General features: G+C 39.0%; 1 protein-coding gene across 1 annotated transcript in view; it reads right to left on the bottom strand.

Annotated features, from left to right (window-relative positions):
- Positions 1 to 15,350, bottom strand: part of LOC117549778 (citron Rho-interacting kinase-like) — a gene marked incomplete at its 3' end in the record, with an annotated part of 96,322 nt that overhangs the window by 57,611 nt on the left and 23,361 nt on the right. The window contains 6 exon segments of the mRNA XM_034221850.1: positions 1,372 to 1,467; positions 7,991 to 8,116; positions 12,602 to 12,742; positions 13,569 to 13,622; positions 14,284 to 14,337; positions 14,995 to 15,165. Of these exon segments, the coding sequence (XP_034077741.1) occupies positions 1,372 to 1,467; positions 7,991 to 8,116; positions 12,602 to 12,742; positions 13,569 to 13,622; positions 14,284 to 14,337; positions 14,995 to 15,165 (642 nt within the window).

The raw sequence follows: 15,350 nt of genomic DNA, 5'->3' as shown, positions 1-15,350 counted from the left end.
AGTTAATAAATCACACACTGATGGAACATCACTATATTGTAATTATGTTTATAGGCTTTTTCTATCAAAGATGTTCGGGGTCGGTCGGGGGGTACTCGGCTGAGAAAATGTTTCAAAGGAAGCACTGCACTAAAGCAGTGAGTCTGTTAGCCAGGGACAGTGCACATTCATCACCAGATCTGCTTTCATCTGAAGTCCCTGGACAGATTTTGCAAGTCAACCTAAAGACAGATTTCACTTTAAACAAGTAAATACAATCAAATAAAAACATGCAACATACAGTACTGGACATCTTAATTAAAAACAGAACAATAAAACCATTTTTTTTTTAAAAACACAGGCAGTGGGTTTAAAAATCTACCGTCATGATGTGAAAATAATGCCAACCTAAGTGTATTTAAAATAGGCTGAACAGACAAAGTGCTCGTAAGTGATTTCAGCTGAATTTATCATGAAAGGTGTCCTCGTTTGGAGTTAAGATTTACGGCGTTGGTTAAATATCTATTCCTAGTGCTGAATTGTATTAATCACAATACAAACCTATGGATAATTATACATTTGAATGCTAGTATTAATTTGTAATTTGCGAGGAGATAAAAACAAACACAGGTGCGGTGTTGTTATACAGACATGCATGACCAACTGGTGAGAGAAATCAGAGGGTTTTTAACTTCATTATATCATGATTTCTCAATTATTGGAATAACGTCGGACAACTTTCTGACATTAAGCTAAAGCAGGGGGGTCAAACTCAAGGCCCGGGGGCCAAATCCGGTCCGTGACTTCATTTCATGTGGCCCCACAAGAGCTTGCAAAGAATATAATATGTTTATTATACGGTTACAGGCCGATTTACAGAAGCACGTTGCCCATAAACTACATGTCCCACAATGCATCTCAAATACGCCTTTTTTCTTAGAATTTAACTTTTTTTTCAAAATGTCACTTCTTTTTTTCTTCAGAATGTGGCTTAAAATCATTTTGTGACATTCTCACTGAAGAGACTTGCATTTACTTCTGCTTTCAGACGTAGTTAATTATGAAGTTATTCCCCTATCCCATAATAATCCAATGCAGAGGCAATAATGTCATATAATACATTATTTTATATATATTAAATATTTATATATGTATTTTTATATAGTCTTAAAGTTACAACCGGCCCTTAGAGTGCAACCATAATGCTGATGTGGCGCACGACGAAATTGAGTTTGACACCCCTCGAAGCATCGAAAAAACTGCTGTTACTCCCTGATATAATATATAATAATGTGTGCTACACTTTCTCGACATATTGCTAGACAAATAGCACAGAGCACTGCACACTTGTCTCCTTACGTCTGTGGATATGTATTTATGTGGAGATGTCACCTTTATCTTGTCTTCATACAGCTTCTCCTTCTGCTTCAGATGAGTCTCTAAACGCTGCGAGGTGCCCTGAGTCTCTCGCAGATTCTCCTCCAGCACCTACACAAACACACACCAATTTAAATGAGAATAAGGTCATACAAATACAAAATCTGCTCTACTCTTTTATCCGATTACAGATACATATTCAGGTACTGCTTTTGGTTCAATATCCTCTAGTTCAGGGGTTCCCAACCTTTTTTCCCAAGAGCCCCCCCAAATGACTCCTGTTGGAAGTTGCGCTCCCCCACGCACACACACACACACACAAGGGGGGGGCATCAGCGTTAATTCCAGTTTAAAAGTCTCAAAAAAGCTACAACTACTGTCACAAACTGGATGAATGTGAAGTATTTTGTTAAAGGAGGATGAAAGCGTAATCAAGGAGCACTATTGGAGTGACTTTGATGGTTATTGGACTCAGGATTCATTCATTTGGATTCCCGCTGAAGGAAGAAATTAAAGGACGGCACGGAAGTGGAACCAATTCACAAAGGGATTAAACTGTTTAAAACACATGCTCAAAGTAAGCCGGATTTTGCCGATGTGTTTATGTGGATTCAAAAGTCGTAAATAATCTACAAAATGGAGGAGACCGATCTGATCGGAGCAACTGTGACAAATAATCCAACTGAAACCGGCATGGACAACGACATGTTTTAAAAATGCGCTTATCCAGACAAGCCCGGTTTGGAAACTTTACGGGCAGAAGAAACATTTCTAGAAAAAATTATACATGTCTGTATTTTTATGCCTTTAATACTAACTTGAATTGTTATTCAAATGAATAAATTTCACTTATTTTTTAAATTTTATTGTAATTTTGACACAAGGCTTTTTAGTGACAATCATGTATTGCGTTACAATTATATGTTAAAAAAAAAATCTAAATATGATATTTGGCCTCAAATCATCTGAGGCCTGGCACCCCCCCTGCGATCTTTGGCGCCCCCCCAAGGGGTTACCTAACCCTAACCCTCTAACCCTAGAGCAGTGGTTCCAGGTTGGGAACCACTGCTCTAGTTCCTACAGCTTTTCCAGAGTAAAATGAAACCACTTATCACAAACATTTTCCTGACTCTTGAAGTAAAGAATAATACTAATATAAATTCAGTTGCCAATTAAACCGTTAACATCACCTTGTTTGGATTAAACTATTTAGTGCTCGCTAATTTCCAAATAATTTTTGATTAGTTTATTGGTTTAGTTGTCAGGGACCATGTACAAAAATAACATAAATCTCGATAAGATGCTTTGTATAACAGTTCGCTCATTTCCATCTGCAGTCAACACAACATACAGCACATACAATTCAATAGCAACCTCTTAAGCCCCACGGACCCGTATCCGGGCCCGAAATCGCGTAATTTGCAGGAAACAACGTCTAAGGAACCTTCATATTTAATAAACTATGAATGTTTTATATCCATATAACGGAAAAAACTAATTTAACTGATGTTTTTCACTCCTAGCACCCTTATTACTTATCCTAGCTGCACAATCAACACATCGTGTATGATCGTAAGGAGACACAGAATCTAATGGTCCCCACCTCAACACTGAAAGATACAAACAAAAGAAAATAACAAAAACCTACATCAAAACAAGTGGCGCTAGGTAGCCCAAAACGCTAACATGGTTTACCTTGGTCTTTGTCTGGTCAAAACTGGTCTTCAATGGCATTAAAACGATGGTGTAGTTAATCCATAGGTTAATCCAATGTGACTGTGTCCCCTTTGAAATGTTCTGATAATCCATAAGCAATAAAACTGCTTTTCCGTTTCCAGAAATCAGAGCAGGGATATTCCTACACTCTGCAACAAGATTGCATGCGCAGAGACGCCAGCTTTTTTTTAACATGAGTGTGTGCGGGACGATTCCCCTTCGATTCTATAGGCTCTAAATCGGTCAGGAAGAGATGTCACTTGTCAAAATCCAGCAAGCGGGGCCAGAGATATGAAAAATCCACCCAAATGACCCCAGAAGAGGGTTATTTTGCTAAATCTGTCTAAAAAGGTCAAATATCACTTGTTTTGCATCAATCTTGATACAGGGTACTTATTATATGTTGTACTTTGGATTCCTACAGCTTTTAGTCTACTAACCCATCATCTAAGGTTAGTTTTCACTATAAGTACAAAATATGTTTTGGACGGACACTATAATTTACAGTTTTTTACCATGTTCAATCTGAATTTTCTTTAAAATAAAAAACATCTATATTGATTCTGACTTTTCTACATCCAACTCACAGGTTTATCATTACTTTGAGAAAAAAGATTATTAATTTAACCCTTTTAGAAGGGAAGATATGGTCATTTGTTCTGGGAATGTCATTTTCGAGCCTGAGACCTGAAAAACAGGCTTGGGGCCGAACAGATTTCACACATGATATCGCAACATATATCATACACGTGCGTTAAAACTAATACACTTCACATACAATTTACATTTCTATCTGCAACATCTTAAAGATTAGATATACTAACTCATTTAAGTAAAATAAGAAAAACGATACCAAACGCAGAAAACTAAAATAATGTGTGTTTGCGTGATTATTTACAATCCATGTAGATGATGAAGAGTGAACCTACAAAATAACTTTTATAAATGTTTATATCATTACAAATATTTTCAATAAAACAGCAATTAATGCAATTTCTGACCAAATTATCAGATTTTCGCAGAAAAATATTTACTGTTTAGCTTTCTCATTTAGGGTTAGGGTTGTTTAATTGACAATGTTTAATATGTTTGGTTTACCTGAGTGATTGTGTAGATGAAACACCATCAAGTGAGTACATTCAAATTCAACCATGAAACATAAGAGTTCAAATAAAGCACATTTCAAAAGCTCAAGACTTTATTAAAGCAGATAAAAGTTTAGTAAGGTTAATGAATAAAACATTATATCATTAAAGGACCGCTCCTGAATCAGAGAACACTTAATCACAATCAGTTCCTGCTGGTAATGTGCCTCATGGTGTCTTAAAGAAATACAGTTATTAAAGGTTTTTATATCACTTAAATCAAAGGGGATTTCAGAGAGTAGAAGACAGTAATACATTCATTGATACAGTTAAGGTGGTATTTAGAGAGTTAAGGTATTATTTGGTTGGTTAAAGTGGTAGTTTGGACAGTAACTTAGCTATTTTGGATACTTAAAGTGTTATTTGGTTGGTTAAGGTGGTATTTTCTGAGAGTTAATGTGGTATTTTGGAAAGTTAAGGTATTACTTGGTTGGTTAAGGTGGTATTTTCTGAGAGTTAAGGTGGTATTTTGGAAAGTTAAGGTATTACTTGGTTGGTTAAGGTGGTATTTTCTGAGAGTTAAGATGGTATTTTGGAGAGTTAAGGTGTTATTTGGTTGGTTAAGGTGGTATTTTCTGAGAGTTAAGGTGGTATTTTGGAGAGTTAAGGTATTACTTGGTTGGTTAAGGTGGTATTTTCTGAGAGTTAAGGTGGTATTTTGGAGAGTTAAGGTATTACTTGGTTGGTTAAGGTGGTATTTTCTGAGAGTTAAGGTGGTATTTTGGAGAGTTAAGGTATTACTTGGTTGGTTAAGGTGGTATTTTCTGAGAGTTAAGGTGGTATTTTGGAGAGTTAAGGTATTACTTGGTTGGTTAAGGTGGTATTTTCTGAGAGTTAAGGTGGTATTTTGGAGAGTTAAGGTATTACTTGGTTGGTTAAGATGGTATTTTCTGAGAGTTAAGGTGGTATTTTGGAGAGTTAAGGTATTACTTGGTTGGTTAAGGTGGTATTTTCTGAGAGTTAAGGTGGTATTTTGGAGAGTTAAGTTTTTACTTGGTTGGTTAAGGTGGTATTTTCTGAGAGTTAAGGTGGTATTTTGGAGAGTTACGTTTTTATTTGGTTGGTTAAGGTGGTATTTTGGAGAGTTACGTTTTTATTTGGTTGATTAAGGTGGTGTTTTGGAGAGTTAAGGTGGTATTTTAGAGAGTTGTGGTATTAATTGGTATTTATGGTGGTATTTTTGAACAATTAAGGTGGGTTGAGCACCAGGAAAAGCGCTATATAAATGTCATGTATTATTATTATTATTATTTTGGAGAGTTAATGTATTACTTGGTTGGTTAAGGTGGTATTTTGGAAAGTTAAAGTGTTATTTGGTTGGATAAGGTGGTATTTTGGAGGGTTAAGGAAGTATTTTGGAGCGTTAATGTAATATGTGGTTGGTTAAGGTAGTATCTTGTAGAAGTTAAGGGTTATTTAGTTGGTTAAAGGTCACCTATCATGCTATTTTTAGGCAATAGCATAGGTCTCAGATATATAAAAATATATAAAAAACATGTCTATGAAGTGTTTTGCTCAAAATATCCCTCTATTTCACTTCCTGTTTCAAAAGTGCTGATTTTATGTATAAAGATTTTAAAAATTGATGAAAAAGAGGGGCTGAGCTTACAGTATGCCTGCTCATGCGGGAGACTCTACCGGCAGATACTGTCTGCAGTGATGAAATGCCATATCATGGATCATCAAGGATTCTCTCTGAAACAGTTTGGAGCTCAAAGGCTTTCTCTCTTGCCGGTTATACCACAAGGTGAGTTCCTTTTTACTTCCTGCTTCTTCACACACATGCTCTCCAGTACAGGTTAGCTCTGAGTGTTAGCGATGCTAATGTAAACACCGACCATATTACGTCCAAAACAGTCGGGCATTGTTTCTGATAGCAACGTTTCTGATTGGGCCGTGGGTCCACATTTCAGATATTACGTCATATCGGACGCAAATCTGGATCAGCTCCGTTGTTCCCCCGTTTTTAGAGATTTAGGGTACGGAGGAAAAGAGAGAGGGTTTTATTTTCTGACGCTGCGTGAGTTCCCCGACACACCGGGAACACATATTGATGTATAAAAGACATCAAATAGTGCATTTTGCATGATAGGTCCCCTTTAAGGTAGCATTTTGGACAGTTAAGGTGGTATTTTCGAGAGTAAACGTGGTATTTGGTTGGTTAAGGTGGTATAGGGGCAAGACACTTCACCCGAATTTGCTCCTGTGGGTATTGTCCACAGTAGATGACCATTACGGCCCGTACACACAGCAGCTTTTGGCGATTTGTCCACCGCTTCCAGCGCGTCCCCGCCCATTGACTTTGAATGGGGATGACGTCACTTTCCCTCGCTTGTCGCCGAACTGCATTGTGGGGGGGGCGAGGCGAAGATTTCCAGGATTTCCAGGATGTTCAGGATTCCAAAGTTGAACAATGTTCAACTTTTGAGGCTGAGCTGGAAGCGACAGCCAATCAGATCCGTTTATGCAAATCTGACAGTTCAAGCCCTAGCCAATCAAACCGCGTGCAAGCTGGGAGAGCCAGACCACAGTTCATTCTATATTCCTAACAAAAATGGAGGAGAACTTAGTTATTGCGGTAGCAAATCACACGGTTCTTTATGACCAGTCCCTATTTACTTACCGGGATACAAACCGGAGGAACCAGGCATGGAGGGAGGTGGCAGAGACAGTGGGTGAAACTGGTAGGTTTTCGCTTGTTTGGGGATTTTATATCCAGTTTACTTCGTTGCTAGTTTACTTCGTTGCTAGTTTACTTCGTTGCTAGTTTACTTCGTTGCTAGTTTACTTCGTTGCTAGTTTACTTCGTTGCTAGTTTACTTTGCTGCTAGCAAGCATAGACAGTATCATTAGCCAGCATGGAATGTAGCATAAAATAGCACCATAGACATTAATCTCATAAATGTTCAAAATGTTAAAAAAAGAAATAGTGGAGAAGAACCGGGGTTTTTTGCTTTGTATGTCGGGGGCGGGAGATTCATGTGATTGGTTGTTGGTCGCGAAATCCCCAAACTTTCAGACACGCCCAGCGCCAAGATTTTCAAGATTTTTGAAAAGCTGCTGTGTGGACGTACCGTTACATGTATGTATGATCTGTATATGTAATGTGTATTTGTAAAGCGCTTTGAGAGTCATTGATAAAGCGCTATAATAAATATAAGGATTATTATTATTATTATATTGGCGCTATTATATATTATATTATTTGGTTTGTTAAGGTGGTATTTTCGGAGAGTTAAGGTGGTATTTTCGGAGAGTTAAGGTGGTATATTCGGAGAGTTAAGGTGGTATATTCGGAGAGTTAAGGTGGTATTTTGGGAGAGTTAAAGCGTTATTTTGTTTGTTCAGGTGGTATTTGCGGAGAGTAAAAGTGTTATTTGGTTGGTAGGAGACTTTTGATCAGTAACATCCTCCTTTCATAATAAGGAGTCGGACATCTCCCAGTATCAGTGTTGTCCCTTATCCTAAGTCCTGATGAATCCTTCTTCACCTCTTTCCTTAACCCCATCCCCTATTTCACTCAGGTTGATAAAGAAGTGGTTAGTAAAACACAAAGCACCTGATTGTTTTCACCACTCCGACTCAGCCCAGTCCCTTGTCTTTGTCACTGTTTGAGTATCAGGTGTATTATTAGAGAACAGAGATAACAACCCCCTTCCTTACAGACGGTGAATAATCAGGATTATTATGTAAAACAGCGCGTCCTCTGCAGTGATGAGCTGTGTTTATCTCACACCTCCTCTGAATGATTTTATTTTTGAAAGGTGGGTTACCAGAATCTTCTCCGCCATCTGCTGAATCTGCTGCGCTTTGCTCTGGATCTCCTCCTTCAGTTTAATCTCCCGACGCTCCACCATCTCCAGCCGCTTCACCTGGTTCTCCAGAGTCTTCCTGCCATCCTGCACACAGGAAGTAATACACACACACACACACACACACACACACACACACACACACACACACACACACACACACACACACACACACACACACACACACACACACACACACACACACACACACACACACACACACACACACACACACACACACACACACACACACACACACACACACACACACACACACACACACACACAATATAATGATGGCCATCTATAGCTAATGGACTTTCAATATGCATTTTGTCATATCACTTCTGGACCTTTACCTAGGTTACATCTTAAACTCATAATGTACTTTGACACTGTGGTATTACTACGTTAACTTAAGTAAAGGATCTGAGTACTTCTTCCATCCCTGGCATGACTTTGAGTTCTTACATTTAGAAAAATGCAGCCTCATAGTTCATTTGGTTCAGATGCTAATTAGCCTGGAGGTTTGTTCTGCGGCAGCTGCATCCATCCTCCGCCATGTTTGTTTCTCATTACTCTGACTTCCTCACAGTCACAATGGCTCTAAGGAACCCTCTTCAATCCATGTGAGAGGTCTTTGGAGCCGTCTGAATGTGAAGATGTATCCTCTCTGTGCACATTAAGCTATGCTAATCACCACATTTACATGTCTTCTGCTGATGTGAAGTGCAACGAGAACTCATAACCACTCACCTAAAAAATTCATTACACTGTGTTACGTAACGCTGCATAAATGCATACTTCATATGAACATGTCTACCGTTTTAAGGATCGTAGTGTAATGAAATTCTCATTCTACATTATAATCTTTTACATTCAATTATAATCACTGTTATGATGCATCAGGTAATTATAGTCTAGTGGTCATTGTTTGCTTTAAATAAACTGAAGAACTATTATAAAATCAACACACAAGACGCTGAATAACGTTTGGTAATGTTTTATGATTATTGTTTTATTTTTATTAAGTATTATTCATAGTGCCTAAGGAGTCCTTTGTTTACTTCTTTAACAAAGTGACACCATTAGTGTTACATAGTGATGTCAAATACAATTAACATTACATTAACAAATACATCCTAATAAAGTAACCACATATAGAGTCCTTCACACAGCTATGGATTTGTTCTTTAGGTTATATCTAGATGTTAGTTCACCCACTGGTTTCAGAGCCTATAGACGAGCAGTTTGTGTCGGAATGACAGCAGCTGGGTCACAGTCATTACTGAGACACTCAATTAGTGAAATGCCACATGCAGACTGATTAGCTTCATAACACAACAACAACAACAATAATATTAATAACCGCCTTTCTGTGTTCGATACCTCACACATTTATTTTAACATTTTATTAGAGGATAAACCCTTTGAGACGCAGTCCACCTCGTCTTCAGGGGGCTGAACTAAGCACATGAAATTCATAATATATAATAATAATCATAATAATAATAACAACAATAATAATAATAACAATAATAATAATAATAGTTATAATAAAACTTGTTGTTGTAGATTTTCTTTGTATTTTTTCAAATGTACTGCATCTTTGTCTGTTGGGTGAAACGTTTTTGAAAGTGACTTTTGGGCAACTCTAAAAGTTAATAATAAATAAATGAAATAATAATAATACAAATACAAATACATTTAAAAAAATGAAATAAATAAATACTAATTAAAACAAATGAAGAAATAAAAACACAAAAATAAAAACAAATAAGAACACAATTTTTTTAATTAATTAATTAAAATAATAGTTAACACTCCATACGAAACCACACCAACACAGCATCACCAACATATTAACTAAATAAGATAAACACACAATAAGACCTTTGGTGAGTTTTGTGCAAAAGAAAAGTGTTTTGCAGAAAGGCTGCTTCGTTTCTCGTGAGCCTAAGACGTTATTTTGTTTGTTTCAGAAGCACAATAATGTCATTTGTAATCGTCCCTAACACAAAACACGGACAGCTTCACAAACCAGTGAACACAGAAACCTTGGGAGGACCTGCTCCTCGTGTCACGCTCTCTGACATGCTCTCATGCAGTCACAGCACAAGTGTTGATCAGAAGGTGCAAAAACAACAACATGTTTACAAGAGGACATATGTGCCGAGCAGATACTCAGACACACATGAATGCATGCATCACTTTAAGCTAAGAGCGCTGTGATGTTGAAGAGTGGAGCTTTGATTTCTCAAAATTCCCTCAGATCGGGTTCGTGCCAATTCCCCGTGTTTATTCCTTTCTAAACGCAGACCCTAAAGTCTGAGGTGAGACACATTTTGGGCTGTGCAGAACAAATGGTAAGAGAGAGGTCATGAGTCAGAAGTTAGCAGCACTGAAAATACATTGAGCTTGTTTACTTAGGAAATAAGGCTCTGCCGAATTAGACACTTCTTTAAAATCATGTCTAAAATCCAGAGGTAGGAAGGAAGTAGATTTACTCAAGTACCGACTTTGTGTGTGTGTGTGTGTGTGTGTGTGTGTGTGTGTGTGTGTGTGTGTGTGTGTGTGTGTGTGTGTGTGTGTGTGTGTGTGTGTGTGTGTGTGTGTGGCCTAGCATTACTATACTTGTGGGGACCTAAATCTGTTTACATAGTTACGTGTGGGGACTGGCTTCCCTTATGGCAGGGGTGCCCAACCAGTCGATCGCGATCGACCGGTCGATCGCGGGGAGATTCCCAGTCGATCGCGAGATGTGTCTAAAAATAGAACAACAATATTCTGTTTTATCGTTAATGTCCTGTAACATAATCTTCCTGTGCCAGAATAATGCACTTGAACGCATCAAAGCTTTGTGATTGGCCGGCGTGACCCCATGTGTGGGGGCGTGGCTGGTGGGCAGTGCACTATTTCGCTGACATTGTCCGTGTCAACAGGAGTGACAGTCCGCACACACACAATTATGGCAGAAGCAAAAAAGCCCAAAATATATAATTTTCACTCCGAGTGGGAGGATGATTATTTTTGTATCTATTCCAATTCAAAGTCCATCTGTCTCATCTGCAATGCGAGCGTGGCTTTATCGAAGAAGGGTAATTTAGGAGCGGCATTTCAAAACAGTGCATCATGTCAGTCATCGTGTCAGTCACGTTCTTGCGAAACACATGAAGTCTTTCAAAGACGGCGAAGTTGTGAAAGAAGCATTCCTGGAGGCTGCCGACACGCTTTTGGGGGACAGTAAAAATAACAGTAGCATTTCAACAGGTTTTTGATCAAAACTCAAGTTAGATACCGTTATTAATCAGCTGTGAGTTTTAGTTTGTTTGAACTTATTCATTATAATTATTGTACAAAATGGTATAAGAATGCAAACTTAAATTGATTATAATCTATTATCAATTCAGGTTAAGAAACTAGTGTTGCTTGCATCCTATTTTAAAGGCATTTCTTTTTATAATCTACTAAAATGCATAAAAATGGGTTTGATTCTATTAATGTTGTCTTTTTTATTGCACTTTGGCAGCAGATTCCTGTAGCTTCAGATCTGAGTTGTCTTATTAGTAAGCCTAATTTATACTTTTGTAGCAACACTATTTTTATATAATGGCAAAGAAAGAGTTCTTGTTTCCCTGTGTCATATGTGGCAGCACTGTTCAATGTTTCTTGAAAACATTACCCACTGTAGTGACGTGTGAATAAACTCCAACTCTGTATCAACAACACTGTTGTGTAACTTCAGTTAAATACTTGTATGTGTGTAGATTAGAAAGAGGTAAGATAAAGGATCTGCAGTATTTTATGGAGTATTAATCGTACGAAGATCAGTTTTATACAAGTAGAAGTGTGTATTTACCTGGTAGTAGGCTGTCAGTAAAGGCTACGTCTCTCTATTTGGACTGGTAGATCTCGGCAGACTGGCAACTTTAAAAGTAGCTCTCGGTTCAAAAAAGGTTGGGCACCCCTGCCTTATGGGGACAAATTGGAGGTCCCCATAAGGGGAATCATTAATTTTAGGGTGAAGACTTGGTTAGGTTAAGGTTAAGGGTTAAGGGTTAGGGTTAGGCATGTGTTGGTTATGGTTAAGGTTAGGATAAGTCTCCAGGAAATGCATGTAAGTCAATGTAATGTCCCCTGAAGTGATGTATACATGGTATGTGTGTGTGTGTGTGTGTGTGTGTGTGTGTGTGTGTGTGTGTGTGGGGTCTAGCATTACTATACTTGTGGGGACCTAAATCTGTTTACATAGTCACGTGTGGGGACTGGCTTCCCTTATGGGGACAAATTGGAGGTCCCCATGAGGGGAATCATTAATTTTAGGGTGAAGACTTGGTTAGGTTAAGGGTAAGGTTAAGGGTAAGGGTTAGGGTTAGGCATGTGTTGGTTATGGTTAAGGTTAGGATAAGTCTCCAGGAAATGCATGTAAGTCAATGTAATGTCCCCTGAAGTGATGTATACATGGTGTGTGTGTGTGTGTGTGTGTGTGTGTGTGTGTGTGTGTGTGTGTGTGTGTGTGTGTGTGTGTGTGTGTGTGTGTGTGTGTGTGTGTGTGTGTGTGTGTGTGTGTACCTCAGTGTCTCGGAGGCGTCTCCTCAGACTGTCACTGTTCTCCTCTCTGTTCTGAAGTCTGTCCAGTTCTCTCTCACTTCGCTCTTTAGCCGCTCTGAAGCTCTGCAGCAGATCTGAGGCCTCCGCGCTGGCCTTCAATGACTGCGGGGTAACGGAGAAAACATCACTAAAAAAGCTCCACACTTTTACTTTAAAGGTCCTCTATCATCCTCTTCTTCATCAATATATTACAGGTCTCAGATATATACAGAGCCTGTCTCTGATTGGCTGAAACACCAAACAGATCATTGCAGCATTACCCATAATCCCCTCTGTTTCAGCCCTGTTTCAAAAGTGCTGATTCTCTGTCTGTTACTTTAGATGAAAATAAGGAGCCCCTCCCCACGCCCCTCTGAGAGACATTTGGTTACAAAGAACACAATGGAGCTCTAGGAGGAGAGTCAGGTGATAAGGGGGGGGGGGGGGGGGTTACCTTGGTTGCTGATTGGCTAATGGTTACACAAGACAAAACATCGTTATGACATCATAAAGTGGCCAAAATCTGATCAGCTCATTTTCAAACAGGTTTTTATAGAAATGGATCAAAAAGAGAGAGAATCTTTTATGTGATACTGTCTTTTCATTAGTTGTATTTGTATTTGCTATAACCAGAATATTTGATCCTTGTCCTTGAAAGGGGCCTCTAAATAAAATGTATTATTACTTATTATAATTATTCTCAGCATCACAACGTAATTTTCTCTCAGCAGAAAGTTTTAAATAATGTTATTTTAAATATTCATTTTTAGAAAGAAGACATTTAGCATGAAGTCATCTGGGTGCTGATAACGAGGCAGAAAGGATAAGACAAAGCCCATGATTTATGAATGGGGTCAGCGAGGGCAAAGAGGAGGCAGACATCTGGAGGGTTAAAATGCAGTTACAGGGAGCATCAGCTCGTATGGATCATTCATGAATGTTCCCAGACCTTGGTGTGTTTCTCTTGAAGCTCCTGGATCTTGCTCTGCTGCTCAGCGTTGGTCTGAAAAACAGAAGCAGTCCTTGTGATGAGTGAAGATTCATATTCAAGTTTATTATCCTCTGTTAAAACATACTTTAACTCGTCAGCGTCGTTATCTAGACATCCTCATCAATCACAGAATCATCAGGGTTTCCCACACATAGACTTCACTTGTATATTAACGTCCGCCAAAGTATATTTCGCGACCACGACGCTATCTGCGATCGATTAACTGTACTGCAGTAACCCCCCCCCCCCGTTCTCGGATACCACCACAAGTAGATTTCAGATCTGTGGGAAACACTGATACAATTGATTGGATAGTGATGCAACTAATAACTGTTTTCATTGTCCATTAATCTGCCCGTTATTAGATTAATAGTTGAATAGTGAGTTATATAACATGTAAGAAAGTAGTGACAGATGTGCATCTCAGCGCCTCAACTTCCAAAGTAACGTCTTGAAACATCCGTACATAACCAAAAGATATCGATTTGTTCTGTCTATGACAAAGAAAATTGAGGAAAGCAGTAAACCTCCATTAGTTAAAAGACAATTATTGCATGAAAATGTAATTTAACAACAAATCAATTGGCAAAATAGATGGAAAGGATGGCTGGATTAATAGATAGATTATTTGTGTTATCTCAGTAAAGGTTATATAATGGATTTAAATGTCTACCTTCTCCAACTTGCCGACCTGCTCCTCTGCGTCTGCTTTGCCTTGCTCTTTGACCTGTGGAGATGTGAGACACTGTAGTGGGGATCATGGAGACACTTCATAATAACTTCACGTCTGTCAGCATCATATCTCTAGGACCGTTCTACTTCCTGTTTGGTGTGCGTGTTGCTGAGGACCCCCGTGTGAGGCTGCTCGGGTTAAGGTCAGTCTCTATGTGTCTTAAAACTTTTACTTTCTTCTAAAAGCTCTTATAAACTATATATTAATTTATGGAGGTCATAATGTTTAAAGGGGAGCTTTAGCGCTTTAGCGCTACGCAATCAACTTCTATTGATACAATTTGTATCAGGGGGCTTTACAGTTGATTCAGAATACAAATATGACCCCCGCTGTCCTTAGACCCTACTGTATATCGGACAAAGTCAAACTCCCAAAGGAACCCCACAGTCTCAGGAAACCCCCCCCCCAAGATTAACAAATGAAACCCCACAGCTAACGAATGACAGCCCAGGGTTATCGAATGAATGATGCCGTCAGGGTCCTTTACAGACCACCCCTGTTTCCATGATGCCTTCAGGGTCCTTTACAGACCACCCCTGTTTCCATGATGCCTTCAGGGTCCTTTACAGACCACCCCTGTTTCCATGATGCCTTCAGGGTCCTTTACAGACCACCCCTGTTTCCATGATGCCTTCAGGGTCCTTTACAGACCTTCTGCATCCTCAGCTGGTATTCGGCTGCCTTCCTCTTCAGATCCTCACTGGACTGACGAGACTCTTTCAGCTCAGACTCGTACAGGTCGCTACGACGACGAGCAGCTGACAGGTCCTCCTCCAGCTGACGGATAGAAACCGTCATCTCCTCCACCTGAGCATGGTACTCCTGCAGAGGAAACAAGGAAACCACTGGGTGAGAGAGGAGAGGAGACAAGAGGTTTTTTTGGTTTTTAAAATCCCTTTTATTAAACTATTGCACTTTCAGCATAACTTTTTTACCTCATCACTTGAGGGAAGAACACAACAAGCAGCAACAAATACACAGCCAGTAAACAATCAAGAGAGAGAGAG

This window comes from Gymnodraco acuticeps, unplaced genomic scaffold (genome assembly GCF_902827175.1).
Source record: "Gymnodraco acuticeps unplaced genomic scaffold, fGymAcu1.1, whole genome shotgun sequence".
Taxonomy (NCBI): domain Eukaryota; kingdom Metazoa; phylum Chordata; class Actinopteri; order Perciformes; family Bathydraconidae; genus Gymnodraco; species Gymnodraco acuticeps.
The sequence above is the reverse complement of the archived record's forward strand: the minus strand, read 5'-3'. Positions and strand labels throughout refer to the sequence as shown.